The 16718-nt window shown below is 40.8% G+C and overlaps 1 protein-coding gene across 1 annotated transcript in view; it reads right to left on the bottom strand.

Moving 5' to 3' along the window:
* Nucleotides 1-16687, bottom strand: part of LOC141220811 (SH3 domain-containing kinase-binding protein 1-like) — a 68141-nt gene extending 51454 nt beyond the window's left edge. Inside the window, exon 1 of the mRNA XM_073666413.1 lies at nucleotides 16468-16687. Within this exon, the coding sequence (XP_073522514.1) occupies nucleotides 16468-16687 (220 nt within the window). The remainder of the gene's footprint in view (nucleotides 1-16467) is intronic.
* Nucleotides 16688-16718: the final 31 nt, after the last annotated feature.

The raw sequence follows: 16718 nt of genomic DNA, 5'->3' as shown, positions 1-16718 counted from the left end.
CCCTTGCTCCTCATACTATGTCCACACTCATCCCCCCACTAACCATACTGTGTCTGCACCAACCCCACACACAGTAAATGCACTCACACACACAGTAAATGCCCTCACACACACAGCAAATACCCCCCCTACAAGCAGTAAATACACCCCCCAGGCAGTAAATATCCCCCTGCAGTAAAACCCCTCTGAGGCAGTAAACCTTTGACTGGCACCATGCTTGACCCGAGCCTCAGTAATAACAGGGCATCCCCTGTAAATGTCTGAAATAAAATTACATTGAATATTAATTAAACAAAATGTACAGCAGTCCTTTAAATCTCCGTATGCCACTCTAAAGAAAATCATTATACATAACCGCATATTTAAATAACCCTCCACAGGAGCACAATTATGATCCCTAAGGTGTCATTTGTCATTAGAGGTGCCTCATATGGTCGTCAGCTAGAACATTGAAAAAATGTTGGGACATCTGAAATGTAATCCCTCTTAAATGGGAAATGTATACTATCAACCTTCCATTTATCCTGTTGCCTATAGTTATACTGACCTATTCTGTAGTATGTGTGTAGATATTGTAATCTTTTGGCAACTTTACCTGCATATAAATATACTTATACGTTTTTCTGTGCTACAGCGCTATGTGCTGCTTGGTCTGGAATACGTGAGCTGCGGGGACTTTAACACCTTCCTACTGACGAAGGGGCGGCTTGACATACACAGCGCAAGGTACATTTTATGTTACCTACAATCCTGATTATAACTGTACATAAATGTCTAGGGTTGGTTCTGTTCACTTCGGTGCTGTATTATATGCCTTTGGGTTCTGGTGCTTTTTATATCAAAAATATTGTAGACTGCAGCGACAGAAACCTGAGTGGCTTCATTATTCATCAGTGGGATCTGGCAGGATTTGTTGTATGTCCTGTATATAGTCATCTTGTTTTGGTTGATCATGTGGATAATATTGGCTGGATCTTGGTGTTTCTTGTCTTCTCCTCGGGAAGCTACACTCATTCATGTCTTTTTGTCAGATTCTATGCCGCTGAACTGGTCTGTGGAATCCAGTACCTCCACTCCAAGGGCGTCATCCACAGAGACCTCAAGCCCGAGAACATCCTGGTGGCTGAAACGGGCCATATTAAGATCACAGATTTCGGTCTCGCAATTGACAACATGCATGGAGACCGAACAGCCACCGAATACGCTGGAACACCGGGCTACATGGCTCCTGAGGTGCAGACAATAGTGCTTTCCTATTTAATTTTCACAAAAATTATAGTCCATGGGGTGTTAACATTTTGACCTTTCTGTTCTCTCTTCCATGATAGATTTTTCCTGGCAAGGAGTATAACGCCGGAGTAGACTGGTATTCTTTTGGTGTCATCTTAAAAGATATGGTTACCAGTGAGTGTACGTTCCATCTGACACTCGATGAGGCATCCTCCGGCATTGATGACATCATTAAACAGGTCAGTATAACTCCAAGTTATTAGTACTAGGGGTTGTATAATATTCATTTAAATGGTGATGTCGTGAGAATGTTTTATTGTCTCTACCACTTACCTTCATGGGTTTTAATTTATTGTTTTTAGCTCCTACAGAAAGATCCAGCCAGACGCTTAGGAGTCCATGGTAACATCAGAGAGCAGGTGTTTTTCCAGTGTATTGACTGGGTCTCTGTGGAAGCCCTGAAAGTGCCTCCACCACACATCCCTGTAGTAAGTATATGTCCAGATCACATTGCACCATCATCTCTGCATAGGGGAAACAATGATGGGTAGAGAACACTTATTGAAAGCTGATAGTTGTTTCTATCATTTTTTGGTGTTGACTTTCTGTTGAGTATTATTTACCGCTGACACTAACATTGTTAAACCAACATCATCCAGAGCTGCTGGTCCTGGTCTGATGGTTCAGATCATTTCACTTTTCACTTTCAAGTTAATGTGGACATCATCCTTCTCCAGAAGGATTAAGATTTTGGTAATTTTAGTGCAGTTTAAAACCAGGAATGTGATAAAAAGTCATATTCTTAATGTTATGATTCTTTTTTTGTTTTATAGCCAACTAAAGCTCATCACCGTTCTCGACCACACCATCTGGAGAAATTAGAAGCAGCGGAGGCCAAAAAGTCACCTCTATCAGCAAAGGACCAGGCCATGTTCAAGGGATTTTCTTTTGTCAACATGGAAACCCTTGACAAGACACCAGCTCCATAGTCACCAGAGCGAGCTGTCTTCCTCAGCCTCCAGAAGACCTTGAAGAACCGAAGAGTGAACATCACTGATCATCTGGAAAAACTGCTGGAATGAAGATAACCATGGACACAACACTGAGGGACCCCAAAGACAGACTCTAAACATGGAGAAGACAGATATTGTAATCATATGCTGGCGGTAAGTATAAGCGCCACAACACCTGCGCTTCACTATAATCATAGACATGTGCAGAACTTTTTACACTAACCGGTAATTGGGTTTCTTCTTGCTCATGACAGCTCCATCTTTCGGTGCTGTCTTGGGCTGAGAAGAAATTACATGGTGTGCGATGGCCGGCTATTAAGGGGAGGAAGGAGGCCGGATTTTTTTTTTAAACAAACATCATTGCACATGTCTATGATCATTTTTACCATTACCGGTAGTAAGATTTCCTCACACTCATGAAAAAGCTGTCATGGGTGTTGGGAAAAGGTGTGTGATGGCCGGCTATTAAGGGGAGGAAGGAGGCCGGATTTTTTTTTTTTTTTTTTTTTTACAGGTGAGCATAAAGATGACAGTGGATCCCAGTGGAAGAAAGAGATGCCAGCAGATCTACTCATATGCTGGCGGTAAGTATAAGCGCCACAACACCTGCACTTCACTATAATCATAGACATGTGCAGAACTTTTTACACTAATCGGTAATTGGGTTTCTTCTTGCTCATGACAGCTCCATCTTTCGGTGCTGTCTTGGGCTGAGAAGAAATAACATGGTGTGCGATGGCCGGCTATTAAGGGGAGGAGGAGGCCGGATTTTTTTTTTTAAACAAACATCATTGCACATGTCTATGATCATTTTTACCATTACCGGTAGTAAGATTTCCTCACACTCATGAAAAAGCTGTCATGGGTGTTGGGAAAAGGTGTGTGATGGCCGGCTATTAAGGGGAGGAAGGAGGCCGGATTTTTTTTTTATGCAGCTGAGCATCAAGTTGACAGCGGATCCCAATGGAAGACATCGAAGATAAAGGAGTCAGCAGATCTACTCATAAACTGGCGGTAAGTATATGCACCACAATATCTGCACTCCATTATAATCATAGCTATACGCAGAACATTTTACACTGTCAGTCAGTGCCAGTGCGCGGTTAGAGCAGCCGATTACTATGTACTGAGCAGTGACTGAAGCCGCGTCGGCTTTATTAAGATCTGGGCCCCAGTCACTCACAGCCGCAGCTACTTACACTGTATGGCCGCAGCAGAGTGGGCTGGCCTCATCTGACATCAGTGACGTCAGACACTGCCGACCCGCTCTTTGTTCCCAAGCTGCCGGCGCACCCTGGTTCTTGCGGCACAATAGGAGTTGAGAGCCCCAAAGTGATGAGGTGCACGCACACACCCACTTGTAAAAAGAGGGTGCAGCTATGCCAACTGGTGCAGTAACAGAAGAATCTGCGGAAACACGGTCCAGTACCATGTCACCAAAGAGTCCTTCTCACAAAATACTCCCTCCCACTGTTTTTATGGAGATGGAAGAAGAGCCAATGCCTTCATGGTCATGTTCCATTTTAGAACATGTATATGAAGGACAATCTTGCTGCCAAAGTGCAGATGTAATGCAGTTGCCGGAATGCAACGCACAGAGACACAAGGCAGGGACAGTCAGAGATGATTATAAACAGTTTATGTATATATAAAACAGGTATTTTGAGCAAGGGGATAGCAACAAGGGTATTGAACGGTAATTTGAAATATTAGCAAAATACGAAGTCTCTCAAAGTAATGTAGTGCACCCAGTCAGGGGAGTCACCACGTCAGTTCTTTATCTCTGTATATGGCTCTAGTGGGGGTCACCGGTTATTCCCGCTAGGCCGCAAGTCTTTTCCGGACAAAATCAATTAAAGCAAGTTTAGCTTCTTCCACCCCAACTGTTCCCCTCCCAACCTGAGTACCTAAACCCAACTGGCCCCGGTACCGTGAGTGAACAGAAGAAGTGACGGCCCTGTTCACGTATGCAGCTCTTCTGCTTTTACTGGCGTGACTTTCCTGGCTCAGCAGTCTCTCAACTCCTCTCTTCCTGGCCGTTGGAGGCAGTCTCTCAAGCCGGGGATAGGGGGGTCCAGATCTCGTCTGTCGGCGGGCGACGTCGGGTTCCGCGAACTCACTCAGCACCGCAAGCAGGTTCCGACTCTCCTCAGTAGGTACAGCACTTGGGTCACATCTGTGAGGGATCCGGAGCTCATCCACCGCTGCCCGGCTATGGCACCTGGCAGGCCTCCGGCTTAGGCCTGCCACGCAGGTCTTCTCAGCATGCAGGGAGCACGTCTGCTCCTCTCTGCTGCTTGGCGCCAAAAACTCCTCAGGCTTGGCGCGCTGGCCTCTTATCTCCAGGAACTCCTTCCTGGAAGTCACCTGACCGGGTCCAGCATCTAAATCTGCTCTCTCTTCAACTTCTCTTGTATATCTTGGTTCCGCTTGACTGTGTCTGGACAGCAGATGGCAATCTCTCTCCATCTTTGAAGCATCATGTAAGAGTTCTCTTAAAGGCTCTCTCGCCTCTACTACACAGAGTCGTTTTCTTCAGAGGAGTGCATTCATGTAACATTACAAGGAGAAGAAATCGATTGGAAAGACCCAGCAATGTGGCCAGATGTCATCATGGACAAGGAAAGGGAGAAGATTGTATTTTCAGGGCTTTCTAATAACGAAGTATTGAAGCAGATAGTACAATCTCTGCCTAAGGATGTTGATGACCGTTCTTTTAGTGACTTTCTCCTATATGCCAAGTCATCTAATGGGCATGAACATTTTTTCAGGGATTGGCTAACATGGAGCCCAAGTAAGAAAGCAATGTATTGTGTAGCGTGCATGGCATTTTCTGTTGATCAGAGAATCAAGACTGGGAGCAGACTTTATCGGAAAGAAGGTTTTAATCCTTTGGTTTTCAAATGAAATCGCCTGTACCTCAAGTTACCAGAGCATGAACATATTGCACAGAACAGGAAGCACTACTGGAGTTGGAGAACCCTCCAAAATGCCCTAGGTGGCCATGCTGTTGACTTTGAGATGCAATGAAGTTTAGCGAAGGAAGTGGAGAAGCTCGTGACTCTTCTAGAAAGACTTTTGGATGCGACACTGCAATTAGGTTAATGCAACATGGCTTTCAGGGGAATATTGCAGAGAATTTGAGATCTACATAACGGCAATTTTCTTGGAACTTTGGAAATCACAATATGACAGTGTACTAAAAGAGCATCTAGAAAATTCAAGTTTAGTCAAGAAAAGCAAAAAAATTCCAGCTCATTATCTATCTTGGACAATACAAAATAAATTTATAAATATTTATAGAAAACATGTCCTGGATGCCATATTTTCAGATAGGAAAGAAGCTATTTATTTTTATTTGTGATGCTACTTCAGATGTCTCACGCACTGAACAGAGCGTTGTACTTTTGAGGTATGTCTCCAGAGAGACATACATTTTTTTTTCAGAAGACACGAGAAGAAATTGAGGACATGGTTATATCAAGACTGAATGAGCATGCCATTGACCTAAAAACTGCAGAGGCCAGGTATATGATAAAGGAGCAAACATGTCTGGTAGGATTAAAGGTGTAAGGGCCAAAATTCTAGTGAAATTTCCAAGGGCTCTCTTTTGTCTTTGTACTGCCCATTGTATAAACTTTGTGGGTGTTCATGCTGTTGCAAGCTGTCCTGAAATGAAGACTTTTTTGGAAGCCTAAACCGGCTATACATTCTGTTTAGCAACGGTCTTCCAACTTGATGCAGTTGGAAGGCCTTTACATGGTCTAAGTGACACCCGGTGGAGCTCAAGAATAGAGGCTGCCAAGCATTTTGAAGTTTCTTGATGAAGTTCTTTCTTACGGAAAACTTACAAATGATGCACATTCAGAAGCTGAAGATGTCCAAGACTATTTTTTGTCTTTCAGGGCAGTGATTTTAGCAACATTTTGGGTAAAAGTTCTTACGACTTTTGAGGAGAGAAAAAAAATACTACAATCTAGATCTGTCTCTTTTGGAAGTTGGAGCTGCCAACCTTAAACCTCTCTCTGAAGAAACGATATTACTCAGGGAAAAGTGTCCCACTCTGCTTTCTGAAGCTGGTTTGGTAGCAGATTCCAGATTGCAAAGGACCTATTGAATGCTCAACAATAGTGCCAAAGAAAGTCAAAGCATCATGAAGCTGCAAATCCTGAAGAGCACTTCAAAGCTAATGGCCTTCTTGTGGCAATGGACACTATAATTTCTCATTTTCACCAGCGCCTCAGATCAATGGAATATGTCTGCAAGTTGTTTGCTCCAGCTCTTAAGGTGAGGACAATTAGTGAAAAAAAATCTGGTGGCATCCACTGAAGAATTGATCTCTGCATACCCTAAGGATCTAAACATCATCGTTACTTTCTGAGCTGCAACATCTTCGGAAAGTTTATGAAGGTACATTTACAGAAAATATGGGTCCACTGGATTTACTAAACGCCATCTACAAATTCAAGCTTCAAGGAATATATGGAGAGGTGTGTATTGCACTCAGAATTTTTAGCATCCTACCACTTTCAGTAGCAGAAGTACAGATAGCATTTAGCAATCTCTCATTGGTAAAGAACTATCTGCGTCCTACAATGACAGAATAACGGTTGAACAGCCTAGCCCTTCTATCAATTGAGCATGAGCTCTCCAGACGCCTGAATATTAAAGACCTGATTAATGATTTTGCTAACCAGAAGGTAAGACGACTGCCTGTTCCACATATGTCAATTTGCATCTTCACATCTTCCACATTGCAGCCAGTTTTACATTAGTGTATTTATGCCATGAATGTTCCCCTGTATTATGGATGAGTATCCTAGCCTGACTGCCGGATTACTGACCCAAAGTCCTAGTATTAGAGAGATGTAACAGATCAGTTAGTAATGTTTCAGTTGTGGGACCTGCACCTGACTGACCCAGCGATGTACTATCAGTGCCCCAGATGGGAATACCCATTTATTATTAGGGCTCAGTTCTAAGGATAGAGTGCACTATTGTCTGTTGTTCTTAGATTTATGGAAATACATCTTTATTATTATGGTTCAGTTTGTTGTTTTTATATTGCATTTTCCTGACCTCACAAAATGACCTTATTTTCATTGTATTAATTGGTTATACATCTTGTCATTGTTTTGTTTTCTGTTTGTTTTGTTACTGACACTATAATTTGCACTTTACATAATTGACCAAAGGATTTAACTAAATGACTCTTATGAAAAAGAGCGAAATGTTTAGTGGGAATGTGTTCCGAAGCTTTTATGTTAAGGGCATTGACCACTCTCTGGTTATTGTTAACCAATGTGTTTGTGAGAGGAATAAAAGGCACTTAGTGACAAAATTCAACATAGACTATATTTCTATTTCCCATATCTCATGTTTAGTGCCAAAATTCAAGAAAGGCCAGATTAGTAAGTGCCTTATCATCCTCTCAAACACATTGGTCAACAATAACCAGAAAATGGCCAATCCTTTTAATCATAGCTTAAAGTTTTGGAAGAATTTACTTTAAAGTTTGTCACCCCTTATATCACAAAATAATAAATATCCAGAAACTGCTTTTCTAATAGACTGACACATCCAGAAGAGATCCCTTTTCATCAGTCACCTCATTATTATAACAAGCAGGATTACAATGAGAGATAACAGAATCCACCATTCACATTAGGTAGTGTCACAGCTCACCTCTTCCCCTTTCCTGCACAATAACATCTGCATGTCACTAAATATAAGAACATGTAAAGAAAACTGTCCCAAGGAAATACATAGAGTCCCCTATAATGTCTAATGTCCATATCTCCAAATAGGCAAGAGAGCAGCTTCCATAAATGTACAGAAAACAAAATACAATAATCTGCAATCAGAAATACAGATTATAAAAAATTATCACAATCTGATTTCAGTTAGTTTAAAAATGTATGTGACACATTCCCTTAAAGAAAAATAAAGAAAAATATCACTAAACAGAGTATTGGATATTTTAAGAAATGTTTAATAGGTTAGAGTAGAGTAGGGCCCTGCCAAAGGAGTCTACCTTGTCGTGGTGGCAGGCTTAAAAAATCTTTTGGCCAAAACAAAAGCTGCTGGCTATGTATGTGATATAGTGTTTGATGGGAACTGTTAATGTGTGATTGGTAAGGACGTGGTGCAGAAGTGGAGTTTTTCCAAGATTGGGTGGTGGGAGTGTGGAAGATTCAAGAGATGGAGGCGGAGCTGGGGTGGAGTTTCAAGGGGGCTCGAAAATTTTGCCAGAATGGGGTGCTGAAATTCCTGATGACAGCCCTGCTTCTTTATATATCAAAAATCACAGTCTCCTACTCTCCATAGGCTGGTGTTCAAAGGAGTACTGTCATGACAAGCACTGGCGTGTTCAGCAGACCCAAGGCTGTCAAGGCAACCCTATGTGTCATCTATTTTGGGAAGAAGAGGTTAAATATAGGGGGAGAATCTCCCCTATTTGTATCTTAATCCGCCTGTTGGTAGACCCAAAATGACATAAAAGGGATTTTGTATCATAAAATATAAATTTTATTGAATGATATTTAAAGTTATACAAAGACAATAAATAAGGAAAGGAGGGGAGGGGTTGGGGATAGGAGAGGACAGCTACAGAGGCAGGATGAGATGGTAAAGATCCTGCAAGGAGACTAACATCCCTAAACCAGCATAGATTGTATCACAAATGTGAGTGTAAGCTGCCGGCCAGGTAATATAATGGTAAAAAACCCAGCATAGATCGTATCAAAAGGTACCTTCACATAAGGAGCATTGATAGCAAAGGTAGGTATAACATGTGGCTTTCAAGGTAATAACCTTATAAGGTAAGTCAGTGACAATAGTAGGTATAACATGTAACAAGAAAAGGTAATAATAGACAATAGATTCAGAGGTTACATTATAAAAGATATCGTCATTGTCAAAGATTTCCATTACCTTGTGCCATAAAGATAAGATCTAAGGCAGCGTGCACTAAGATGCTGGGGGGGTGTAGCAGCCGCAGGTGGAGCTTCCCTCCATTCACTACTGTTAGAAGCAGATGATAGCTGAATAACACAGCCGTCATCTGCCAGCTCAGTTCCCAAGTCCACATCAAAGAACAGGGATGTATGTTATTTTTTTTATAAACATTTTATTTTATTGTTTTACTTTTTTTATTGTAGTCCCTATACAGAACGTGAACCTGGTTGCTTCATTGCGCGATGCTGCGAGGCATGATTTAACATTGCAGCTGTGGGGGCCATTGTGTAGGTTTATTGACTAAGAAAGCCCCCTAACTTTATTTAGCAACCTAGATGCCACTGTTACTATAGGTTGTGGCATCAAAGAGGTAAATTAAAGATTACAGCTAGGATCAAAGACATCGACTGCTCAGTTCCTGCAGGAGCCCCTCAGTGATCCAGCTGGAATGGCGCCACCACCGGAGGTGAGTATAGCTGCTATTACTTTACTTCGTGGAAACAGTAATTGAGAAGGGTTGGTCCTAGTAGTGGACAACCCTTATATAGACTAAGGGCTTGATTCATTAAGGGATTTATGTTGGAATTGTGTAAAACTCCTTAACAGTGATGAGCGAGCGTGCTCACCACTGCTCGGTACTCGCCTGAGCATCACCCTGCTCGACATGCTCGGCGAGTATTTTCGGGGTTGCTCGGGCGGGAGCTCTGTTCCCCGCCATGCATGTTTGGCTCTCTTTAGAGAGCCAATGACCATGCAGGGATTGTTTGCCACACACTGTAATGTCGTAGCCATGTTGGTTGTGGCATTACAGTGATTGGCTGGCCGAATAGCGTCATCGAGTCTATATAAGACCGGGCGCCGCTATGCTCATCAAAGCCTATCCCGGAAACAGGCAGAGTAAGGAGAGGTCCTGCTGTGTGAGGGAGAGAATTGGCGGTGTAATAGTTACATATAGGTAGTGGTACTCCAGGAGTATGTATATATATATATCCATCTGAACTAACAGTTCTTCTGAGGACTAATCCAGCTGCATATATTAATCCTGATAGCACGAGTTAGGCAGGCAGGCAGGGTTTGTGGCAGTGTACACAGCACAAGAGGGTCCACTGCACGTTCTGTCTGCTCCTGCTGTTACAGATATCCGTAGACATAGCCCCAGATATCAGGGGCCAGAGCTATTTTTTTTTATGTTAATCCTGATCATTTGCTTAAAAAAGCAATCCAGAGTACACCATTTTACTTCTCCATTTGCTTGTTAGCACTGCAGAATACAGCCAGATCTTTTCCATCATCAGACGTGATCCCATATTACAGCGATAAAAATTCAGAAATGTGTAGTGAACGTGGAAAATATTATCCTTCATTTACAGTTTGTAGCAGTTTGTCAGTGAAGCTATTCACACGTGGTCGCTGTGAATAATAGGAAACTACAAGCCCGCTATTTAAAACAGTAGGCGTCCATCAGACATATCACATATAACTGCGGTACAAATCCAGCCATTTGTAGCGATCGTGTAAAATATTGTCTTCCATTTACAGTTTGTAGCAGTGTGTCAGTGAAGCTCTTCACAAGGGCGCATTGAGGAGCATTTTTGTTTTTGGTTATTTATTTTGCTTTATATACAAGTCATTACCTTGGAAAGGATGTTCCTTGACATTTTTCCCACGAAAATCCATTTTGGTTTAGTTTTTGTATGTTTCATTGTGAATCCGTAAAAGTGGGGTAATACTCTGACAACATTGTTCACAGCAGTGACCTGGGAGTCAGAGATGCTTCCAGGGGTCTTCCCCATGCTGTTCCCATGCCATTTGAGCATGGACAGTTTTTGGCCCCCTGCAGACCTCCGGGGTGGAGGGGGTGCCGCCGAAAAAATGCTTGAGTTTCCCATAGACTTAAATTAGGCTCGTTGCTGGGGTCGAGCACTCGAGCATTCCAATTTGCTTGATTCGAGCAACTAGAACCCGAGCATTTTAGTGCTCGCTCATCACTACTCCTTAATAAGTTGCAATGTTTAGCATAAACGCCAGCTCCACTATTATGAGATAGAATGTGCAGGATATGGACGGGGCGTGGCTACTCAAATCATGATACATTATGCCACTCTAGTGGTGTAACTTACTCCAGAAGTGTACTCCAGTCACTAATTGGAGGACACGTTTGGCTACAGCGCATGCTGGTTATCAGATACACCTAGTCCATGAAGAGTCATACTCTACTTAATGAATAAGGCACATTGTACTCCAGCAAGCCCCTTCATTAAAACTTATGTGCGTAACGCCAGTCTAAATGAATGTGATTCTAAATGTACACAGAGAAACCTCAACTGAATAAAACTTAAGGCACCAACAAAAAAGTATAACCAAATTTTAGTTTACAAGCAACTTATTACTTATATACACTATTAAAGGGAATCTGACGGCAGGTTTTTGCTATGTAATCTGAAAGCAGCATAATATAGAGCTAGAAAGCCTGATTCAAGCAATGTATCACTGACTGGACTGCTTGGTACAGTTTTGATATAATCCATGCTTTATCTGCTGTTGATATAGCAGCGCTATAAATGCTGAGCTCGATGTAACCCCTCCCCCACCGCTGATTGGCAGCTTCCTATGTACACTGTACAGTTTCAGAAAACTGCCAATCAGTGGTAGGGGCGGGGTTACACAGATTAACCTGACTGGCCTGCACATGAGACCTAGTCAGGCTGTGATAATCTCCTGCTGATAAATTAATAAAATTCAGTGAAACACATATGGTGTCAACATGTGCACTATACCTCTAAATTCATTGAAGGGTACACTTTTTTTTTTAAATGTGGTCACTTTGGGGGTTTCTGCTTTTCTGGTACATCAGGCGTTCTGCTGATGTGACATGGCACCCCAAACCATTCTGGCCACATACTGGAGATTTGTATTTTCAGGAGAAAATTGTATTATGATTTATAGGGTCCAATTTTTCTTGTTATCCTTGCAAAACGTTGGGGCTAAACCAACATTTTGGTTGAAAAAATGTCATCCTTCAATTTCACCTCCAAGTGTTTAGTGACTTGTCACCTGGCTTAAGATGCTCACTACACCCAGAAATGAATTCCTTGAGGGATACAGTTTCCAAAATGGGTTCAATTATGGGAGTTTTTGTGGGTTTCTCACCTTATGGGCTCTTGAAATGTGACATGTCATCTGCAATCTATTCCAGGTAAAATTGTGAGCCAAAAGTTTTATAGCGCTTCTTCCCTTCTGAGCCCAAAGAGTAGTCTCCGACCACATATGGAGTATTGATGTACTCAACGTTACCCTTGTAAAAATGAAAATTTGTGGCTTCTTCAACATCTTAGTGGAAAAAAATTTTTTTTTTCTTTTTCAAGGCCTAGTGTTATAAAATTCTCTGAAATGCCTGTGGGTTCAAGATGCTCACCCCACCCCTAAATGAATTCATAGTGGGTGTAGTTTTTATAATTTGGGTAATTGTGGGAGGTTTTGGATTTTAGCACTTCAGGAGCTCCGCAAATGTAACATGATGTTTATAGTCTATCTCTTCCAAAATAGCTTAACAAAGGCCAAATAGCGCTCCTTTCCTTCTGAACCCAGCTATGGGCCCCAAAAATAGGTTTCAGCCTCTTATGGGATTTCAGTGTACTGAGACATTTGGGGCTAAAGTAACATTTTCATAGAAAACATTTTTCTTGTTCCAATGTTATAAACTTTTGTGAAGCATCTTTGGATCTAAAATGGCCAGCATACCCTTAGTTGAATTCCTTGAGGAATGCAGTAACTAACATGGGGCCTTTTCTAGAGACTTTCCGTTCTTTGGGCACCTCAGGAGCTCTGCAAATGTGACATGGCATATGGAATCTATTCCAGCCAAAATTGTGCTCCAATGTAAAATTTTGCTTCTTGCCTTTCAAGCCCTGCCGTTTATCCAAAAAGTATCTTCCAGCCACATGTGGGGTGTTGGCCCAAAATTAATTGTCTATTTTCTTCTGCTCCGTTACTGAAATGACAATATTGGGAGCTAAAGTAACATTTTTGTGCATAAAAAGTAATTTTTCATTTAACAGCATGAAGCCCTGTGGGGTATACAAAATTTCTCAATACAGTTTTGAATATCTTGAGGGGTACACGTGACATAGGCCCCTCAAAATCACTTCAAATGTGTAAAGGGCCCCTAAAAAAAGAGAATTTGGAAATCTCATTGAGAAAAAGAAAAATTACTGCTAAACTTTTAACCCTTATAATAAATCCTAACAAAAAAATATCAATTAAAAATAGAGCGTATTTAATGTAGACATATGGTAAATGTTATTTATTTAAAAAAATTCTGCAGTATGGCACAAAAATAAAGTTTTTAGGGACATAAAAATTTCAAAGTTCAAAAATGGAGATTTTTTCAAAATATATGCATCAAATTTCTATTTCTTTAATATAAATGCCAATCATATTAACCTAAATCTACCACTAACATAAAATACAACGTGTCAAGAAAAAAATTATTACCACATAAAATAGCACATTGGTTTAAAAAATTTGGCCTGGTCAGGAAGGTGAAAACTACCTTAGACGGGAAAGGGTTATTCCCAATATATGTGATAACTCTGAAGTGGAGCAGACTCCACAATACAAGCTGTTCACATTATTACATAGATTTCTTAGACCCGATGAGGCTTGTTTAGTTACGTTGAAAATCCACTTGCTTTTGAGCTGAAGCATTTCCACCTGTTCACACGGGCCAATAAATACACCATTTTTGATGTAATTTTCTATAAAGTGCTACCCTCTTTTTCGCTGACTTATGTGCCATAGCTTGGTGGGTTGCAGTCTGTGTGCTGGAGCCTTTCTTTAGGCTTTTCCAGCTCCTTTTTTTGTTAATCTATCTATCATCTACATTTTGCATTAGTAACCATCCTCCAAATCCCCTTGTCCGGCCACTTTCTGAATAGTTTGGATATTCTATTTGGACACATCACGGCTCATGGAAGAAATAAATCACACAATGACAGCACATCCATATAAAAACATTCTGTTTCATTATGAAGCTTACAACAGAGTGGCAAGTGACAAGACATAAATACCAGAGATATTATCAAAATCCAAGTTAAAAACAGCATCACTAAATATGCAGGGAATCGATTGTACGAGCCAAGAGACTGTATTTTTATTTGCTCAAAATAGGAGAAGGGGAGCAAAAAATGTAAAACATAATTCACACTTAGTTTTGGGTGATGAGTATAAATTCCAGTGAAGTGGTAACTTATAATAAGGAACATACACTGGTAACACAATGACGTTCCTGTAAGTATAACATGTTGTAATGATGGGACATTCATTCCATGCTATGACAAACTAGCGTAACTCTCTCAGCAGTAATGTCATCTTCCACCTCTTCACATCGTCTGCACTGACTTGTGGTATTTGCCAATTACGGAAACAGCGAGTGACGGCAAAAACCAGTGCGTCGTTATACCGTGATATACAAAATGGGTCACATCTATATAAATGTCACCAATTCCTTATAACCCCATGCACTGCTCTCACTGAGATCACTTGGTTGCACATTAACTTTACATACAAATTATTAAATATATACATACAACAAAATCCCTTTAATCGGGCATCCGATAGTTCAGAAGTTCTGATTATCTGGCATCTGACCTGTACATTGGACTTTCTTCCTAGAGATTCTCTAGGTAGAGTTCATCCACAACATATACATGGCAGTCCAATAATCCAGTGTATTAGTTCATCTGTCACCTCTCAGGTCCCATCAAAGCTGAATTAAAGACATTTTATTGTATATATACATACAACACTCAAGCACCCAGATTTCTAGGGGTTTGTCTTGATTCTTAGACCCCATGTGGGGTGCAGCTTGAGAAAGGGCAACGTCACATATAAATATGGGAGGGACATGTCACATTAGATTTGTCTTCTATACTTTCCCACTTGCGTTCACTCGAGGATGACAGAAAATGAGACATATTCAGCATCTTCTTCATTCTTGCAACCTAAAGAGGCAAGTCTAATAATACAAGTGCAGCAACCGACCTCATGGCAACACCGATAATCCACACAATTGTCGCCTCCAACACAAGAAGCTATTTTGAGTAGAATCTTAACCAGTTTGTCTACGAATATGATTATTAATGCTTATTTTTGGGCTTTGTTATACATTTTTTCTATAACATGTTGGACATCAATACAGTATATACTTATATTGCGGTTTTTGATTTAAACATTTGCGCACCATGCAATTAAAAATATAGTCATTCGTATAACATGTCTTTTACAATTTGTACCACTAGAGGTCTCTGTTGTACTCTATCCAGTGGCTTCAAATACGCTGCACGCAGTACCAAACGTCACCACTAGAGTGAAATTCAGAAATCTCAGCTGCTTGTAAACAAGGGACGCCTTGGCTTTCACAATCATTGTCTTTCTTCATTGCTTCTTATTATTTCATTACTTGGAAAGATAATGTAAACTAATCCAAAGCCCTATCCTAAAATACATTTACTATCCCTTGTAATGCATACTTAACTATTGTAAAGTATTGTCCAATTAGAATTCCATTACTACTGAATCTAAAGAAATATTCAATGTGGTCACTTATTTCTCACCAACCATTTGCATCTTTATTTTACTTTTAGCATAAATCTATAATTCTTCCTCCATTACTAGAATGATAATCGTTTTTTTTTGTATTTTTAATTTGCATCCTGTCTCTTTAAAATAAATGTAACCGTACTTCCTAAATGATAAAGTTTATTTTTAAGTTATTTTATTGCATTTTCTATTATTATAATAGTCCTATGAACCTCCTGTCTCAGGTGACGTCCGGAGAAGGGCGTTCTTACCCTACAAGCTTCGTCTGGCCGGTCCGATCACCAGTGTAGTTAGGGCCAACTTGTAACTACTATGTTTCTGCAGGAATCAAGAATTAAAAAAGGCACAAATTATCTGTAAACGCCATACTTTTCTCTCTTAGGGAACACATTCGTAAAGTACAGTGAAAAGCAAAGCGTTTCATCACATTGTATGAACAGTACTTTACACATGAACGTTTCCAGTCAGAGATCCAAACCCATATAGTATGTCTCAGAAGGTAACAGAAAGGACAGGAAAGGGTTACTCAGCTGCACAGAGATTTCAGAAAATCCAAGATATAAGACGTAATAAAAAAGGAAAGAAAAAACAACCATAAAATTATAAAGCTTGTAAACAGACAATTGGAAATACTCTTTATTCATGGAAAAATATCATAAAAAAGTACCACTCTGAAGTAAAACTGCCGGAGTTTCCTTCATGCGCAGTTTCGAGGAGGAACACTTGAGCACAACGTGGAGTCCACCGATATTCACGTGGGTGAGAGCTAGAAAAGTCACCAGGGCGTCCTTGGTAGGTGAACGGCTGTTGTGCTTGTCGCGTTTGAGGCAAATTTTAGATCGTTTGGCACCAAACGTATTTTGGCCTTGGAGGGAAGAAAAGTTCATGATTGTAGGACTTCTGATGTGGGCTGTGACA

The sequence above is a fragment of the Phyllobates terribilis genome, unplaced genomic scaffold (assembly GCF_046119375.1).
Source record: "Phyllobates terribilis strain yellow unplaced genomic scaffold, ASM4611937v1 Scaffold_304__1_contigs__length_2301189, whole genome shotgun sequence".
Taxonomy (NCBI): Eukaryota; Metazoa; Chordata; class Amphibia; order Anura; family Dendrobatidae; genus Phyllobates; species Phyllobates terribilis.
Note: the sequence above shows the minus strand (reverse complement) of the source record. Positions and strands in the feature narration are given on the sequence as shown.